General features: G+C 39.6%; 1 protein-coding gene across 1 annotated transcript in view; it reads left to right on the top strand.

The window, feature by feature from the left end:
- Positions 1–20,605, top strand: part of CDKAL1 (CDK5 regulatory subunit associated protein 1 like 1) — a 333,479-nt gene that overhangs the window by 233,534 nt on the left and 79,340 nt on the right. The window contains exons 12-13 of the mRNA XM_053467623.1: positions 8,154–8,334; positions 19,628–19,690. Of these exons, the coding sequence (XP_053323598.1) occupies positions 8,154–8,334; positions 19,628–19,690 (244 nt within the window). The remainder of the gene's footprint in view (positions 1–8,153; positions 8,335–19,627; positions 19,691–20,605) is intronic.

The raw sequence follows: 20,605 nt of genomic DNA on the forward strand, positions 1-20,605 counted from the left end.
GTTAGCCCAATAGACGAGCTAATGTGCCATCTCACATAAAAAAAAAGGTTCCGTTTTTTTTGGGGGGAGGTCCCGTAGCAGACTGGGAAGCTGGTTATAGACCCATACAGCATAGGCTGTGCGTAATATATAAATATTTGTAGCGTCTGTGAAGCTAGCCAGCGACTTATCTTACCACCTCTCAGTAAAATAAAACTTCCTTACATTACATACAAGATAAAAAAAAAAATCCATATTTATCACATCAATGTGTTTTAGTGATATCTTTTGTATGTTTGGGTAGATGTTGCACCCTATTTTGCAGACATTATAACATTAAAGCTTTTTTGTTATATCTCACATTGGCATGTTTGTTTCTGAAAACTTGTAAATGCTGAATTTCCTAGCGGCACGCATATTTACAACAAGCCTGTTCTACACCTTAAAGCAAGAACTTTTTTCTTAAAACTTGGCATGAACGGCTATTAGCTGAGCTGGTTTGTAGGGAGGCAGTGTGAGCAGTTTAACTACTCATGCTTTGCTTACCAGTATCATAGACGCGCGTAAAGTGTTTTATAAAGTAAACCACCACAAAAAAGTGGACTTCTATGGAGCAGTAGTATTTTGACATCTTTATAGAAGATAGACATTACAGTGGATGGGAAGCAACGTAATAACACATTTAACATTCTATTCGATATACAGATGAGTATGCAGTAAAAAAAAAAAAAACACACAGCCCAAATAATTACTATAAGAGCTATGTATGTCTTTTAATATGGCCCAGTTAGGAAGAATATCATTATCCAATTATTTATTTGTCTTGGTATAATTTAATTTAAACTGTTCCATTAAACGTATTTACAGCCTATATGTTTGTTACTTTGCAGCAAAGGTTTTGTAATCAGGAACGTCTTAGAGACTAAAAGCAGGTTTTGTGTTATTGTTAACATGGCAGCCAGTGCTAATGCAGGGCCTCTTTCAAAAAGCTCCAAGTATATATTTATTAGCAGTGAAGTAGCAGCATGAAATGTGAAGTGTGTGCTCGTAGGAGCAGAATATATTGTCATATTACAAAGTAATACCAGGGGACTGCAAGAGCCGTGGAAGGTGTTAATGAATTCCGTTTTACCTCCTATCGCCTCTTCATTTAGCTGCTTCATTGGATGTGGATTTTGTTAAAACTGTTTACCGAAGGAAATGTGTGCTGTAATTAGAGCTACACAGAGCGAGTAAAACGACGCCACATTTCACACGTCTGCTGAATGGTCCCGGTCTTTTCGCTTTTGTTTTTCGGTACCCTGGGCAGTTACACGTTGCATCAATTCATCCCCTAGGGCCGTTCCATGAGTATGTGGCCAGAGTGGGCTATTGTGGTGGACAAAGCCACTTTTTGGTGATTTTCTTTCTCCTAATCCACTCTTATCTGCCCCATGAAGCATTTCACAGTTAATCACCTGCTCTTTATCTTTTAACCGTTTGCCTTCCTGGTTACCCACCCTGCTGATACTTAGGGTCCAAAAACAGCTGAGTATGTGGGAGAACTTTGAGCGGACTGAAGCATTGCTAGGACAATTATGATTGTATTAGACTAATTAAACTTTAGAAATAAGTGACAATATGATAAAAAATAAAGTAAAAAAAAGGTAAACACAGAATATATAAAACTAAACCATACGAACATGAGTGGAGTATACAATATTAAAAAGAGTAAGTATGGAGAAATCTTACAGAAGAAATAGGATAGAAGTGTGTAGCTGAGATCAATGACAATGACATTTCCTTGCAAATACCGTATTGGCTCGGATATAGGCCGCACCCTAAATGTTTGGTGCTTTTTTAAAGAAAGTTTTTTTTTAATAGACATGCTGCCATCCCCCCCCAAGATATGCTGCCACTCTGTCCCCCCGAGATATGCTGCCACTCTGTCTCCCCCCCCGAGATATGCTGCCACTCTGTCTCCCCCCCCGAGATATGCTGCCACTCTGCCCCCACGCCCCCCCAACCGACTTACCAGAGCGGACTCCCGAGTGTCTTGCGGGGCCAGTGTGGGACATCTACGCAATACGCATATACAACTTCCGGTGCCGGGACTCAGCGGATGTGCCGGCACCAGAAGTTGTATTGCGTAGGTGTCCCACGCCGGCCCCGCAAGACACCCGGGAGTCTGCTCTGGTAAGTCTTGGGGGCAGAGGTAAAACGCATCGTGCGGATGTTCACCGACTGCGGCGATGCGCGTAACCAACCTCCGCCTCCGGCACGTCTGCACGATGTGCTTTAACAAAGTCCCTTGCCGGGTCGCCCCCCCCCCCGGTAAACGTCTACACGCTTAGACAACGTCCCGTGCCGGCACCCCCCCCTCCGTGGAAAGTGCTGGCAGGGTAGGCTGTCTGAGCGTATCAGAGAGTAGGATATGGGTCCCCTGCACCGCTGCGGGGAATCTGTATCCTAACCCTGCTGCCTGCCTGCCCGGCGCAGCGGCCTATATTCGAGCCAATACTCTGTACTTCCACAATGCAGCCCAAGAACATCTCTGTACTGCTGTGTCTTTACAGCACCTCACATGTAAACACAGTCTCGCCGGAGTACTGGGAGAAAAATCCAGGGAAAATGGGGAGAATGAAATGAGAACCTGCAGAGAAAATGGGCCACGTAATTTACGGGGCACAACATGCTGCAGGTTGGTTTCAGTGGGACCCCCTGGTGCATTTCACGAGCAGCCCTTCTTTTTCGCATAGTTGCTACACTGTTCTGTCGAATGGTCTCTTTTTGCTATAACCAAGCTCGCGGCTAAGACTTGACAAACTTGGGGTTTCTAAGTATGTGAGAGATATATTAAGATACTGGTAAAAGTTGTTTGTTATTTTTGTTAATATAATGGTAATGATTTTTTAACATAATTTAATAAGCAGTTGCTACCCCTGTAATTTAAATGCATCCATTTATTGGTGCGGGATGGAGACATCATTTTTCCTCTAAATTGTCACAGGGTCTTTCCACGGTATTTATGAAATCTTCTGGTTTTGTGTCTTCAACTTTGAACTTTTCTAGTGATGGGAAGAGCATGTGATTTGTATTTTTAGCTACAGTGAGGTATTGAATAAAGCCCTGCAGACAAGAAAATATGCATGATTGGACATTTTACAGACACTTTTAGGAGAATAATCAATACGTTAACTTTTTATTGAAGTAATCAAATTATTAACCCCAAATAGTCTGGTACCGGAGAGCATCAAATGTTGATGGGTGGTGAGTCAGCCTCCTTGCTGGAGTCTATAAAAATGTTTTCAATGCATTCACTTTCATTGAGTAATCTGTTCAACTCTATCCTCAATGATTGCAATCCCACCTCGTCTTTGTGATTCCTCCTACGAGCATGCAATCAGCCCCTTTAACTGGCAGAAGATACGTAACATTTGCTAGTCTTTGAGGATTGTGTAAACCAAACTGCATACCTTTCAGTAAAAATCCTTGCATGTCTCCACATGTGCTAACAGTCCAACAATTGAAATAGTTTGCATGGATCTCAAGTATCGGATGACCATAAAGATGCTCAGCTCATGAAAAATAGTGAACACCCCTTTAACAAATGACGATGGTGCGCAAGGTGCTGTTTCTGTCAATTACAGATATAACTGTGCAAATCACCTTGCATGAGTGATTAATCTGGGTAGACACTTCACACTTGCCAAAGTATCTGCTGTACCGCGTCTATACACAGGACCGTTGGCCTTTACAGTTACATAGTAACCAGCTGGAGACCAATCAGAAGGTTTAATAGTCCCTCCAATTGGTCCATTTTCTCCTTGCAGCAAGTGCGAAAACTTATGGAGCTATAGAAGGCTAAAGTGCTTCAGCTTGCCCCCGGCATGTCTGTTTAGAAACCACTAATCATTGTAATCAGTCACCTAAAATTTTAAAAAAGTCCGTAGAATGTGTTTGTTTGGGTTGAGTTCCGTGTTGCTTTTTCTTCTTTAAACACAATAAGAATTTCTTCCCCTAGTATCTGATGGTGTCACATTCTTCCTCCATAAAAAGCCAATCATTACAAAATGGTATGCCTTTTCTAACCTTGCGTTTGTCGCTGGATTATTTTTGCGAAGTGATAATTACTCCATATGTATGTGCAGATGTTGACGTGTGCATCAGTTCTGAGACAGTGACAATTTGTGTACACCCTGACCGTGCGACTCTTTTCTCGCATTCAAAACCCCGCTCTGCAGCTCACTTTGGTTGAAATCCGCTGAAACCCAGTTGGTGGCAGGAGTCGTTGTCCCAGATTCAGTGTCTGTGCTGGTGTGTGCGAAAGAAATGTCATCTTTGCACATTTCTCTGTGTAACAGAATTTGAATGGCACAGTCCAATTTTTTTTTCCCTCAGATTTTCTTAAAACAGTCTTACCTAAAACATCTTGTTAAAACTCAGCTTGCCTAGCCCTGTAAACCGCATCACATAAACAGACCTGGGAACTGAGTGAAGAACTGTATCCCTGGGTCTCCAGGTCACTTTCTGCTTTCCCCAGGCATTGGACCTTGCTAATTTCTGACAGAGTAAAGCAAGAAGAATAATGCATTTTATTCAGATTTAAGTTCTTTACATGTTGTTGTGACTTTTAAGGCTGTAGAAATATGTCATGTCCACAAGGAGGTATTGTGCCTCCGCACGTGTGACAATAGGGAGGTATGTGTGTAGGGGTAGTAGAAGCTTTATTAAACACTCATCCACATCGACCAGACAAGCCAGACCCCTTAATTGTAGGTGGAAAGGTTTTCCGTCACCTTAACCCGCCATAACTTTTTTTTATGAATATGTAAGACACTGAAATGTAGGATTTGGGGAATATGACAAATGCCCTTCAAGGACTTTATGTACCAGCATCCACAAATCTCTAGAGCTTTTGACCCATCATATATCCAGGGAAGGATTTATATAACAGAAATCTCAAACATAGTCCCTTACTTGTTTCTAAATAAACAGGCTGTTGTGAGCCGAGTTACTGGCTTGCCTGTAAGTATTTTTTTCTACTTGCGTACTAAACTCGTTCAATGTAGAAATGCAGAAAATCTAAAAATCTTATTACCGTTAGACAGGCAACCTTGTCTCGGAATGGGTATTTTTTTTTCCTTCTGTTTCTAAAATACACTTTTCTTTTCCAAAGATTAAGTGCAACAAATATACATTTCATTGAAGCTACTTACTCCTATAAATGGTTGCTATGGGAACAGACTCCTGAAAGGGGCTTCAGCTGCCCATGCAGTTAGTTGTAAATGCTTTCTGTGTTGCTAATGGTATTATAAAATAGTAACTTAAATAACTACTGAATAACAATATTGTCACCCTTAATGAGTGTTTTATTATCACTCTGAGCAATGCCACATTATGCATCTCGCTAATAATTTGCACAATGTCTTTTTTATTTGGTCTGCTTCTTTTTACATTTCCAGCCATGTTTCTGTTGCTTTCAGAAACCAGACTTTTTATTATTTTTATTATTCAATAGATAACACTGGGGGAAACGTTTCATAATTTATATGAACAATGTCATTTTCTTTTACATCAAACTTTGGTTGTATATTCATTCTGATGTATTATATCATAGCTCCAAAGCCAAGCTGAGTAGTTATTTTACTTTAGACCCGGCGGTGTTCCTTAATGTGATATAGGTAATTTTAAAATGCTGCCAAACTGGTCTCGTTTTCAAGGACATGCAGTCCAGCTAGCGGTTCAAGTGTGAAGGTCAACGTATGTCGTCATACATGAAGGAAGTTCTACTTTTGCTTAAAGGTGGCAAGTAAGTGGAACAGCCTCCTAGCATAAGTTATAAAGGTTGATTACTGGAAGGGAGTTTAACCCCTTCAATCCCAGGGGTTTTTTGTACCTCAAGTTTGCGCTATGTCAGTTCAGTGAATATTCTTGTAAACTATATATTGTTTTTTTCAAGGAGAGATAGAGCTTTCTTTTGATACTATAGTTGGATTAGCTGAAAATTTAGCATGAGAAATTTAGAAAAAACACCACATTTTTTTTAAATGTTCACTCTGAATCCTCACAAAATTAGGTAAAGTGATGGAAAATCCCCTCCAAGTTTTATCAATTCAGGTGTCCTGATTTCGGAAATACCTAATTTATATAGATTTTCCATACTTTTCCAGCACTTATAGGGAACACACTGTAAGGTGTACATTTTTGTAGAATTTTTATGCTTATGGCTGAACGGGGGCAGGGGGGTTATACTAGGTAGATGTTATGCTAGGGCAATGGGATGTAAGGTTTTAGTATCTTTTTTTACATATTTAATTTTTTTTTGGTATATATATTTTTTTAAACAAATGGTTAGAGGTCCTCTTAGCGACCTCTTCAACATGTTATTAATGCCAGTGATGTAACAATGACATCACTTAGTTCACTTTCTTATTTTTTCAATTTTATTTAAAAAAAAATTTTAAATGACCGTTTTTTTTCCCCCCCTCCGTTTTGTTTTTCAGTATGTGAGGAGGGTGAGAAACATGGTTCCTCACTCTCCTCCCCGCGATTCCTCTGCACCGATCACACTGTCCCCACAGACTTGCGTAGAGATCGCAGCGTCTGTGACATCAGCAGTGATGCAACCTGGAAGGGAATGCCCGATCGTGCATTTTAAACTGCCCAATTGGCGATCGGCATTTAAAAATGTAGCAGCTTTCTGACTTTCTTGCCGGAAGCTGTTACATCAGATCAGACAGCAGAAAGCCGGCGATTCTGGCTTCTGCTGTCAGGGGGGAGTCCAGGCTGTCAAAGCCTGATCTCCCGTGCAGCGGCAGGTTTGTGTCCCTGCCGCTGCAAGAAGGGCAGGTCCATAGGGGATTCTTGGGATGCGTTTTTTTGGACGTACCGGTACGTCCATAGGGGACTGAAGGGGATAAACATGCATGGGATAGCCATATTACTATCCTGAATCTAAGATGAGGCCAAGGACTCTTTACTCAATGGATGGTCCGAATAGTTCCCATCTGTCATCATATTCTATGTTTCTACTCTTTGGTGTGAGGGATGGTTGAGATTCATATGAGTTGCAATACGGAAGTGTCATGGGCCTTCTGTCTTAGTTCATCAGCATATGTTAGATGCCCTTGTATCCCCTGAAATTCTTTCATTTGCACTCCACATTAAAATGAAGTATTTAGACCTCGTTGAAAGGTAATAGCTGTGTCGGAAAGATTTTGAGCATCGCTTTGACTACTGCTCTTGTGAATGTAAGTCACTCAGATATAAAACCTTCATGTTTTACACCATGTTTATTTGAAGAAGGGCGAACATAATGTTAGAAAGAGCAGCTGCTAACAAATGTCAGGGCGTCTGATTGTTATGTGTAATTACAAGCTTTCCCTTCTTCCATTTCAACGAATGGCTTGTCTCTGATTGCCCCGTGTCTCTGTGCTGTGATTGCTTTTTCATCAGTCTAGAATTTTGCAGTCTAGAAATCTTGTTAACATTTGGACATCATGGTACGATCCCAAAAACCTAAAGGACTTTTTTTCTTTTTTTCCTGTTTACCAAGGAAGGTTAAAAATACATATTATTGAAAATTCATGAGAGGTGACACTCATTGATTCAACTCACTATCTAACATCTTGGTGTCATTTAACCATGGTTTGTGGATTGCAATAATGTGTTGCCTATCCTGACCTTCTGTCTTGAATCTTTTATCCTTGACCACATTTATGACAAAAAAGGAGGCTGAAATAGTTTTCCTGGAGCCAGTCCCGGGCATTACTAGGGATGGACTTAAACCTCACATTTTCTTGTATCATATTATGTAATCTATGTACGGTGGACTGTTTAGAGGCATGACTGTGGCAAATTGGGTCTCAAATATAATTTTTATGTAATTGGTATAGGGATTACCATAAAGTAGAATGTAAAGAAAATTCTAAAACTTAAAACTGCAGTGGTAATTCGCATGATATTTATTCGGTGGATGGTAGTATTGCTGCTGGAAAGGTCAATTACTAACCTAAATATTATCCTAAATCGTCAAAAAACATACAGATTTGCTATGTGAATTAAGTTTCTGTCCTTTTGGAGCCAAAGAGTTAAAGTAATGATAATCTCTGGCCTCTGGGAAATTTGCAGACTTGGTTAAATTGTAAATCCCTAGACTACTATTTAACATGTTTCCTCCATCTGTCTTGCAGAGTGCCCGGAATTACAATCGCTACGGACATCATCTGTGGCTTTCCTGGAGAGACGGATGAAGATTTTAAGGAGACGTTAAAACTGGTTGAGGAATACAGATTCCCAAGTCTATTCATTAATCAGTTTTACCCACGCCCGGGGACTCCAGCTGCTAAAATGGCACAAGTTCCAGCCCACGTGGTAAGCACTTTCAGTTCAACTTGATCCATATTACATAGTTATATAGGCTGAAAAAAGACATGCGTCCATCAAGTTCAGCCTTTCCTATATCTGTTAATTTGTTGCTGTTGATCCAAAAGAAGGCAAAAAAAACCCAGTTTGGCTCTCTCCAATTTTGCGCTAACCAGGGAAAAAATTCCTTCTTGACTCCAAAATGGCAGTCAGATTTCCCCTTGGATCAATAAGCTGTTTCCCCATAATTAAAGATATTGTTGTTGAATATACATTTTAGGGCACTAACACAATTTGGTGCTAGAGATGACATTGAAAAGAATGAAATAGCGTGTTCCTGCATTAAAATTCTATATATGGGATGATTAGGGGTGAGCCTAGGTTTAGTGGCATCATGGTGCAGTACTTCTCTCTCACACGCACACACGTAGCTGAAACAGACGTACAGATGTACACACGTATCTAAAACACACGCAAACTCGCTCATTCTAGCACAATACACTTACACATAAATAGAAACATTATCTCTCTCCCTTGCACCACTAATTGTAGACTCACCTTGACACTCCAGCACCATACACTAACACCCATGCTCAAATGCTGACACCAAATACTGACATACATCGGTCCATCCATCCATACATGCATGCTAACACATACACTGACGCTCTAGCATTATTTAGTACCACACACCCTCAAAGATACTAAGAAGTGCAGATTGTAAAGCCACACACTCATGCACATGCTAACACCATAAGCTCATACGCATGCTTACACCATACACTTATAATACACATACTCTCCCACTCTCATAATCCATGCAGCTCACACAGTTCTCACTTCCTGTCCGTCCCTCTTCCTCGCTCTACCTCGCTTGAAGCCCTGTCTTCGCTGTAGCTTATGGGATCTTGCTGGGTGCCTTGATTACTGGAGTGTCTGGGTGACATGCATTTTCCTCAGATTGGCCGGTGTGTCATTTGTTTTGTATGCAGCATTTTCCTGTGCACTTGAGAGAGCAGTTCCATATTTAATAATTGAAAGCATTTTCATATAAGGTAACAATATACACAATTCAGTTGACTATAAAACAGAAAATACACTTTTATTAATACACAATTACTTTATAGGATTGCACTTATGTGACTTTTACAAATATAGTACATGGTTATGATTAGCCATTTATAAAATCTAATCAAATACCACACCCTTCTTTTCCATTGTACTTTGTGATTTCATACACAAATTCCAAGTCTACGAAAAGCTTAAATATGAGTTTCCGTCCTGTTACAGATATCTTGTGTTTTCACTTTGTTCTGTTTGCTGTAATTAACTGCTTTTGGCAGATTAGGACCTTCAAAGTATGTACATTCTCTGTGTTCTAGGGCTAATGGTAAACTGTAATTAAAAATTCTTACCTTTTTTTATCCCCTCTTTGTTGCTTCCAAGTCAGATCCATCATTCTCTTTTATCTGTCAGTCGACGTACACTACGACCCTCAACATCTATTTGAAGCAGTTGTTAGCTCATGCTAATACTCTGCATTTTATATTCACTCCCCCTCAAGATAGGAGCAAACAGCCCTCTCTCCGTATCGTAAATGTACAGACGACATCCTTCTTCACCCTGCGCATCAGACAATTATGCGTGTCTGAGGGTAAACCAGCGTTGCTTAGTGTTGTCTTCTTGGAGATAAGTCTGTTAGTGTCTAGCAGGTATACAGAAGATGCTAGAAACCACAAACATTAAAAATGCTGCACACATATGGTGCATCCAAACATTATCATATTAAAACAATGTCTGTTGGCTGTAAGCATTAGAAGGCTCTCGTATACTATTAACTCTCCTTGTTTTCCATGGATTTCGTAAGATAACAAGGTCTGGCTGGCAGAAACTATTGTCCCTTGGGGCGTTTATCTGCTACTTAGTTCTTAGTATCCTTGAACCAAGTAATGTGCAAGACTATTTTATAATAATCCAGAAGCAGGAGTGCTGTAGGTATCATCGAGCCTGATTTATACTGTCTGTGGAAAATCTACACTATTGGGTAACCCAATCATACAGGCAGTCCTCATTTTACAGCGACTCAACTTTTAGTGGTTCAGGCTGGTATCCTGCCTCTATTTTAAACCTGGTCTCTGTGATGCCCCAGCCAACCCCCTCTTGTGTATTGGTACCCCCACCATGTTGTGTACGTATGCCACCCAGCCAGCCCCCCTTTAGTATAATTTCATTCCAATCCATTATCACTGTGCTCCCACCAACTCATTTTTTAGGTTTTTTTTCCTGATGTCCTTGCCTGCCTGTTCTGTGCTCTCCTGATTGCTCGTCCATGGGACTGACTCTGAACTTGTCTGAGCTCGCCCCCTCCAGTGTCACGTTAAGTCTTCAAGTGTTCACTCGGTCGCATCAAATTACACAACATAGGTGCTCCACTGGCCCCCGGACCAACTGGCTAGCACTCTTAGTGTGGTTTAAATAAAAAGGAGGGTACATGGGTAGCATTCTAGATGAGAAAAGGCAGAACCTAGGTGGGAATGGATGTGACCAACGACTGAACAGTGTTTGTTTCATCGATCGTAGGATCTGGTTCAAGGCTCTATTAAAAATTTTAAATTAGCTGCTTTAGGATTCTGTGTAGCAAGTGAGACACAATATTCCCTGAGTCTGGTGAAATATACTGTCCTACACATCACCTAGTCTGGTACAGGGTTATGTATTCATTCATAATAAAGCCCATGGAAAAACAACCATAGAAGTTGCATATGTTGACACAGAGGAATACAGAATGTTACTGGTCCTACACAGACAACTCCCTAAGCAAAGACATCACCCGGTGCACACATTATTAAACTATTTCTTTTCATTACTATTCTCCCAACTTGACAGGAATATAATGAATGGTATTTGGAAAGCAAAATCAGATCAAATTTACTTAAATGGAATCTGTTTAACCTTGGATGCTTCTAGAGTGCACAGGGGAGGAAATCGTAATACGCATAAAGCAAATTTAAATATGAATAAAGCAACAGGACCATTGTGTGGATCAGTGCTCATGGTCCACAGATAATCAGCCAATACTAGGTTCTTTTGATAAACAAACAAGGGGAGATGTCCAGATTCACTTCTTGTGTGGACACACTTTGTGAAAGTGGCATCCATTCCCTATAGCCAAAAGAAACCTACCCAAATTTTATTGAAAATCTGAGAACATTTCAATGCATTTATGTAAATAACTAAGCATAGCTAAAATGTACTACCTTGGTCCATCGGAACAGAATATGAATGTGTTGGGCAGATGACACGATGATGTCATTTCGTGCGCTGGGATCATGTGGGATACTGACTCCTAAAACAGAGGTGGTCACCCAAAGACAACTTCTATGCCCCTAACAAAAATGATGATCTAGCTGAAGTTCTCGTCTACTGAATGGTGACTCAAGACCTGGTATAACGCACATACTTATAAGCATTAATGCAAATCCATGTGTGTTGTGCTCCAGAGGTCTCCCCTCTTCAAATGTTAACCAGTGGGTGAATAAAAAGTAGAGAGGGCAGTGCCAGAGCAATGGTGGACCAAGATTAAAACAACTTATTTCAGGAAATAAAAAGACCCATCCATGAATAAGCTTGAACTTGCATTTCTGGTATTTTTGTGATGGGATATTAGAACTTTATTTACACAAATACCACCAGCTTGCTGTGTTGTTAGAAACCATATTTTTAAATATTGTAGCTAAAGGGAATTACATTTATGTTTTATGCATTGCCCGTATAAATACAGCTCTTTCCTTTGGTCAGCCTAACCAGATGTTAGAAATGAGAGATTTTGTATATTGTCGCAAGGATGATTTATTAAGATATGCACTAAGACTGATATTTTTTTAATCCCATCTGCTGCTGGTGTATACTGTAACTCCTGTCTGAGTATATGTACACTGCACAATAGTTTCACTGATCGTTCAGTAGTGAGCTAAATTCCACACAGCTGGACCTTGCAAAGTCAGGCCTATGGGGAGGAACCGCTATTGATATTGGCTCTGGCTTAGAGTGGTGTCTCTTTGAACTCATAGCCTCTTTTTGCCACGGTAATTTGCAGAGTACAGGACAAAGCAAGTCGTTTTATTCTGGCTTCTATAGGACTTGGGTTTTAATAGCAAGTCAAAAGGAGCGGAGAGATTTATATGGGATACCAGATGTATCTTGCCACCCTTTGGCTAATTCTATTTAGGCTTTGCCAGGGCTGATTTCAGTGCAAAAATCTAGATGAAAAATAAATGCATTACATTGGTCTGTCGCCTCTTCGAAGTTTGATTTAACCGGCTTTTTGTGCTCCGTTTCATAGCTGCCTTCGTATGAAGTTGCACAAAAAAATACAGAAAGGGAAGCACACCCTAAAAGACATAGACATTCAGATTGACAGATGCTGCTGAAATGACCAATGTGTACACAGGAAAAGGCAAGAAATCAGCGCAGACCCAGTAAACACTATTTAAAAGCCCCAATCTGAGGCATAAATATACCTACGTAACAACAGTACCCCAATTTTGACAAGTCCTATCTTATTTTTATATGGCTATATTGCTTTCCTAGGAGCTGAATCAGTGGGACTGCACTGCTTTTTTCCTAAGCACAGAAGTGCGAAATGCGTCAAGCAGTTGATCTTCTTTTACTGTGCTGTGTTCTGCTTCATGTGGATGTGAATGTAACGCATACAAATATTGGCTTGATGCTCTCGGGTTCTTTTGTTTTGATTCCTTGTTGTTGTCTTATTAAGCTGGCTAGACGTCAAAACTTATTGATGTACCCTAGTTAGCTTTTAGTATTTGGTCATTGACCTCAATAAGGTGAGGCTCGACCCTAAGATCACCCAATCATACATATGGACCAAACTGATTTCTAATATTTTTTTCTTTATGTAATATAAAATTGCCAAGAGTCACGGCCACCAAATACGTGTGTCATGTTGGGTATATTTATGGTCATACCAGTTATTTCCAAGTGGGGCAGTGTTTGGCCACGCCCATTATTAGCCCTTGTCCCATAGATGGCTAGCCACACCTTCACAGCCTGCATATTCCGCAAGCATCTGCCCCTTCCCACCGCCCCCAGCTATTTTTCTTGGCAGGAGATCTGTAAGAGCAAACACATCTCCGTTCGCTTAACTCCAGTGAGTTACAGCAGTGGGGGTCTGTTCAGAAAATGCCCCCATTTGAATGAAGCTCTTTTTCTTACCACTGATTTGCTACCTTAAGCAATCCATTGTTGGCTTGCAGAGAAAGAGACAACCTACAAGGCTGCAGCTTCAAAAAATGTTACTTGGCACAATGCATAGTTAAGTGGTTACACAGTACTTTAATACGCATTTTTCTCTAGTGGGATGTTTAGGGACACATACATGTGTTGAATTCTGCATTATCAAGGATTAACACATTAAGTCGAGAGGAAGTGTATGTGACCGATGACATGAGCTTTCATCCAGACCTTCTGCCCAGTGCTTGTGGGAGATCATGGTAACTGTGCTTTATCACAGCGTTCTGTGCGATGACAGAAAGCAATCTTATGTCTCGTATTTCAGAAGTGGAAAATATCTCAAGGTCATTTCTTTGGTTCTGATTAAATTTTGTGATTCTTTACTTCAGTGCCGGGTCCTAGGTCAGAGTAATTGCATACCCATCATGCTGGGATGTGTACCATAACTGTGTAAATCTATTGCAGGGTGTCTTGTGTTATCAGCAAGGCTATGTTTTATTGCATGCATAGACACAGGATGCAGTTGCCATGAAGAGTTCTCTTTATTTTTTTTATTTCAAAAAGTTATTTTATTGTGTACCTGAAAAGAATAAAATAATTAGACGGGAGCGATTCTGTTGCATAACTATCATTAGAAATGCCGCGTGTGTAGAGATACATGTGTATGTATATATTATCTTTATACCGCGTCAACAATTTACTGTGCACTTTTTACAATACATATATTCAAGTGGAATGCTGATACATTAGGTAAAGAGAGCCCTGTTCCCAAGCATTACATATATATTTGAATATAAAGCACCATCATATTCTGCAGTTTCTCAACAGGGGTGAGTGTCATCACTGTTGCAGTGACTTCCTTGTCTCCCCCTCCGAAATATGATTACAGTAACTTTTGCACAAGAAGCACTGATCTTCTGAAAGTGCTCAGCCACATAAATGTATCCATTGAAAGAGGTACCTGTGTGAAAACCTGGCTATGATCTTCATTCGGCATGTTATATTGTACCGTCCCTGATATGTTACCTAGTAACCTAAGGAACTTTCTGTCCCCGGTTACCTGGAGCCCCCTTTTGGGGTCTGCCTGACGTCTAGGGACACACTTCATTGTTGGAGCGAGAGTTGTCGGAGAGTTGGGTGTGTCGCAACCCGGAATGTTCTTAGTGACCCAGAGTCTTTGGGCAAAGCCTGGAAAGTTCCCAGGTATATTCATATGTGCTGTATTCATGTGCTGTTATTACAGTTTCATTTAATAAACACATTCTCTACTGTTTATAAATACATAATGATTTTTGACCTGTGGTACATTGATACAAATGTGCCCAGAAAACATTTTGAGCTACTGCAAGAGGAAAGAGGAGCACACTCCACCTCCTGAAGGATGCTTGGGAAGTATCCAAGTCACTGTCTCTGTGTGTATGTGTGCATATATACTGTATATACTATATATAATATCTTTGTAAACCCAATGGATTTTTTTTTACTTGAATGGGAGGAATGATACCGCTTGCAGTAGATGATTCTCGGCAGAAGATGCTGCTACACACACATGATGGGTTCACTCACTGTCTCAAAGTACCTGCTGCCAGACAGATAACATTTTTACCTTGGTAATTGGACCTGCCTGTGAGGACATGCAGGACAAAAAAATATGAAGACTTTTTTTGCCCATTACATCCTGACATGTGTCTTGAAAGCTAACATTTAATGTCTGAGGAGAATGTCAATTGTCTGGGCCGATTTTAAAAAGCTACAGTGTTATTTTCTCAGTTCTGCAGATTGCCTTGGTTAGCTGGTGGAATCAGCGTTTCCTGGCCTTTTCCTTTTCAGATCTAGAGGCTGCTATAGCCTCATCATATGCACCTGTCAGTCATTACTGAAATTGCTGACAAATGAATGCACATCACTTCATAATGACACACACAGGGCTGGAGACATTTTGGTTGCCCATGAAACAGCGATGAAGTAGAGACCTGAAGTAATAACCGAGTGAGTAAAAAAACAAGTCTGCCATGGCATACGGGTGCTTTCTGCAGCTGTAAACATAGTGGGGGTTTAGGAATGCTTTAAAAAGAGGGTGCAAAAAGTGCCATTATTATTAGTTTCCTTGTTTATTATAGAAGTACAACTTCATGTCCACTGAAAGGATCATATATTTTGGAAGTGGCATGACTTGATTATAAATTATCTCCAGAGTCTATTCACGCCAGGTCTATATGCACCTTGTGCTATAAAAGGCCAACGACCAAAGTCTTTAATACTGAAGTGAGGACTAAGTGCTCCTGTCAACATGTCTATTGAAAACACGTGCATAATAACTCTTAAACTAGGGGGAAAAAACATGAAATACACTCTGTACCATTCAAGAGGATGTTGTGCACATTGGAATTAAGAGAAAGGTGCATGTGCATGATTGTGAAATTGCTGTAAAAGAGGAGTAAAGTGAGATCAGATATGTTGTCACTACAAGCTTGTTGACCGCACTACTGAACACTTTCATTTTTCTCGCCCTGTTTGTGTGTGTATCTTTCTAGACACCTACAAACCATGACTTTGCCTGGACCTGTAAACTGGACTTATCACCTCACCCTAATTCTGTCTTTGCCTGCCCACTCCCAATGGCTATTTTCTACAGACGAAAGCATGCTTATCTAATGTATTCATACCTATTGTACCCAAAATCAAAAGTCTGTGACCACTGTACTTATATGACAGCACTTATTGTACCTTCCCTTTAATCATAGTGACTATAAAGCTCTAAGTAAATCTGGTGGCACTAAAAAATATACATAAAGTAGAGTGCTCACTGTATCTCCACTGGTTTTCCAACAGTCTAAAACTTCCAAGATGGTAGCTTCATCTGCTGTGAATATCCTACATTATCCTTTAAAGCCAAAATATTTTGTTCCTCGTTCATCAGAATTCATATTCCTAATTATTACCCCTGCCAGAAGCATCCATCTCCCTGAAGAGATTAATGAACAAACACAACAAAGGGGTAATATCAACTGGTGATTTTGGATTACTATAGAAGTTGCCCATCAACTACTCAGAACTTACCAATATTTCAAATAAAATGTTTTTTCAAATGGTCTGGCTTCAGTTGCTCTCGCAAAAAGAAAGGATGTGCGCAGCTGCATCTCTCCATATAAGTGATAAAGACAAGTATGTGGACAACATGTGCTTTTTGTCTAATGAGGTGATGTGGAGGCTGCAATTTGCTTCTCCTTTCTTGAAAGCCTTGTTGGAGTTGTAGAGGCTTTCTCAGACCAGACAGTTGATAGAAGGCTTGTACGTTTTTCAGTTTACAAAGGGCATAATAGTTAGGACAGTGTGCAGCATAATGAGTGAAACCTGTCATTCTAGTGAATGCTAATTGCAGCTCTGGTCCATTGAATGGTGAACGTTCAGGCAGAGAAGACCACCACTGAAGAGTTAATGAGTTGGACTAGAGAGTATTATTGTCTTCGCTTAAGCAGAGTCAAGCAATGCGCTGTCCTTCTATTTTGTTTCTCTTGCGAGCTGTAAGATTAAAAATTACCTACTCACATTCAATAAAAGAAGAATTTCTCTAAAACTTGACGGTGCCTGGTATGCACATTAGGCAGGACTGCCGAGATTTTTACCTCCCAGCCGGAGTTTCATATGTGAAATAGAAAATTGTATGAGCACAAAGCTCTGCCATTCTCTATTCATTGTTTAAGTGCAAACCATTACATTGTATTTACAGAAATGTTCAAGGTTATTTTCTGCACATGTCCTGTAATCACACAAACACAAATGATATTTATTCCGCTGCCGCGTTTATATTTAAGCCTTCATAGGTTTGTTTACTAATGCACGATAAATAATTATTCGAGTTAATAAGTGCTCATCAGCCATTGTAGGGGCGCCTCTGCTTTATGCTGGTGTTATTCTGATGATTCTCATTATAGCTAAAAAGCAACACTGTAGATTTTGAATAAAGAGCAATTATGGTGCTAAAAGTGGACATGGGAAATGTTTGATAGGTTCCCGTGTCTGTCACTTTTTCCAGAATTGCCCTTTATTCATAATCTCCATTTGTTTTTCTAATTTACCAAAAATGGATCAGACTTCCTAATTCCAAAAAGCTATGTAGCTTTTAGCTTTAAGTGAACACGTAGGGGTTTTATTCACCACACAGTGCGTTATAGGTTGGTTGATACGGAACAGTCTTTCCAAGAGAAACTTGCCACAGTTAGCCTTGCATATCCATCATTAATGCACTGAGGTGCATCTCATTTCTATGAGTAGATAAACCCTCGCCACGCTGGTTCTTTTCCAGTGGATGTCTGTTCTTTTTAAATGGAAGTTACACCACCCTACCCAAAGGTTTTTAAGTAATCCATGTAAGTAATCCATTTCAAATATTAAGCCGTTTTACATTTTTAACTTTTATGGTCCTTTGACACAGTTCAGTGTCTTACCTCTTTACCTGGAAGTCTCCTAAACCAATGTATTGTGCAACCTTATCACATATTTATTGAGAATGTGTATTGCTTAAAAAGGCCGCAGATTGCGCTTGTGATATGTTCATTAACGTCCAAGTAAGTTGAGGTACAGCATAAGTAAAAAGAACATACTTGGGAACTTTTCATGGTGGGCTGCCAAGAACCCTTCATTTCCTGGGGTAGTGGCTTCAAGCAGGGGCAGGGCTGCAGAGAACCTTTAGCGTGGATAACTCGTGGAGAGCAGTGAAAATGGGCAGAATGTGGGTGAGAGATTGAAAAGAAGAAACTGGAGCAGGACTTCACCTGGAGATGCCTCTTCAAACCTGGAGAGTTCTCAGCTATGGAAATATATAGAATATAAGTACTAGTAATAAGAAAAACACATTCCTAGTGATGTAGGAGGATTCCTTTGTTGAAAAAAAAAATTCTCCATAAAATCCAGTGCCGTATACAGTAATGTAAGTTAGCATTGACAAAATCCTGGTTTTGTCTCATTTTGTTCCAATAAAACTCCTTTATTTACAGGCCAAGAGGCAGCCATTTTTAGTCATGTGATATTGTAGGTGACTTACTCGTCAAACACCGCCGAGCCGATTCTTTTTGGCAATGCTAATGAATTCTGTTCCTATGTATACGATTATTAGTCAGTGTCCTGCTGGGTGATTAACAGTGAGCCATTATTATTTACAGCAGGCTGTATGATGAGGAGTCAGGGTGTTTGTCTAGTAGACTGGACTAGGAGAACAAACCAAGAACACCTAGAAATGGCTGATATGCAGCTGCCTGAAAATATATTAGGAAAAAAAAGCACAATATTTTCGAGAACTTAAATTATATTCTAATACTATATATCATTGATATATTGTTGAGACTGATAAGTAAATCTGCTACCTCTTTCAGTGCCTGTCTGATATATTAGGATGGAGAGCAATATTTTTTATGTGACAATGTCTAATTAAGGGGTCCATGCAGAAAGAACAGCTTAGACTGATTTAGAGGTTTGCACACTGGGCTCTAGTATTCTGATTAGCTAACATCATGTAGTGTTACCTGAAACTTCTGCATGATGATTTGTATCCGATTTGTTTTTTTTGTTTTTTTTTTATAGAAAAAGCTATGATTTTAAGCAACTGGAAGCAGCAGCAAAGTTATTCCATCGCTAATTATTACCACCCATGAGAATAATGTCTTTTTTTTTCTCAAATGAAAACAACTGCAGTATTGTGCACAATAATGTTACATTTTCAGAAATGCTAAATGTGTCAATTTATGGTTGTATTGTTGATGTCATGACAACGGATGTACAGTATAATTTATTTCTTAACATCAGTCCCCATGGAATTCTAACATTTATTCTTATTGAACAAAGGATGTGATTTTAACTGTTTAAAGCAATCTCTTTAAAAGTATATATATATATATATATATATATATATATATATATATATATATATATATAGTGTAGCCTTCCTCATGGGACCGTTTACTGTTCCTTACACACCTCCCTAAAGAATTCATATTAAAGTCATCTGTTATCATACATTTAGTAATCATAATTGTATTTTTTTTCAATTTGCCAGAAAAAGCAACGAACAAAGGAACTGTCACAACTGTTTCATTCCTACAACCCTTACGATCACAAGGTAAGCAAACTCTGAATCAATGTTTAGTAAAATCGGCACATTGTTACAAATCTCTTATGTTACACTTATGTATCTTGCATTTTTTCCATTTCATTTATTCTGAAGAAAGGGGTTCTGCTACCGCTAATACCTAGTATGCCACCCCAATGTATTTCTACACAGAGATGTTCTGTTCCAATGACTGCTACAAAGTGTATGTAACAGCCTAATATAGGAGATCAGGCCCATACAAAACCAATAGAATGAAGGCTAACTTTTGATAGTTTTTAGCAGTCTGTAGTCTTGTTTAAAAAAAAAAAAAAAAAATGCTTCATTAGAGATGTCTTGACCAGATTTGAGCGGTCTTGTTAAAAATGACCTTGGTTATTTCCCCGTGTGTCCGGTGTAATAAATCTGCGTTCTTTAGTTATGTTGCACTACTGGCTTTAACGAGTCAGTAAGAGCCAAGTCGCATCAGGCCAAAGCCATGAATTAACTGATCTTCTGAACAAAGTCTTTGCACAACACAATTTGAAAACGCACTTATGCAGGAAGCTATACATGATGTATAAGATATACATCTTATCGGTTCTCTTGATGATTCCAGTAAATCTTTATCTTAAGTACGCAACCTACAAGGTATCTAATATTTTATTTCTTTTACTTGAGACAACGCAGTGGCTGATCAGTCAGCGTGTAAGGAGTATTCGCAGATGTCTTTGATACTTGTCTCTACTCTATAGCCTCTTATACAGTATAAGCCTTTGTTCACAGCAGAAGGAAATTCCATTATTATTTTATTACCCTTTTAATGGATCATGGCCATTTACTTCCCATGCTGCCTCCTCTCCTCATATCCTTTGTGGCATTATATCAAAGTATCCTCAAAAGGTTTTGGCTTTAGTTATGAAGACTTACGCGTTGCATTACAAATAA

This window comes from Spea bombifrons, chromosome 5 (assembly GCF_027358695.1).
Source record: "Spea bombifrons isolate aSpeBom1 chromosome 5, aSpeBom1.2.pri, whole genome shotgun sequence".
In the NCBI taxonomy this organism is placed as follows: domain Eukaryota; kingdom Metazoa; phylum Chordata; class Amphibia; order Anura; family Pelobatidae; genus Spea; species Spea bombifrons.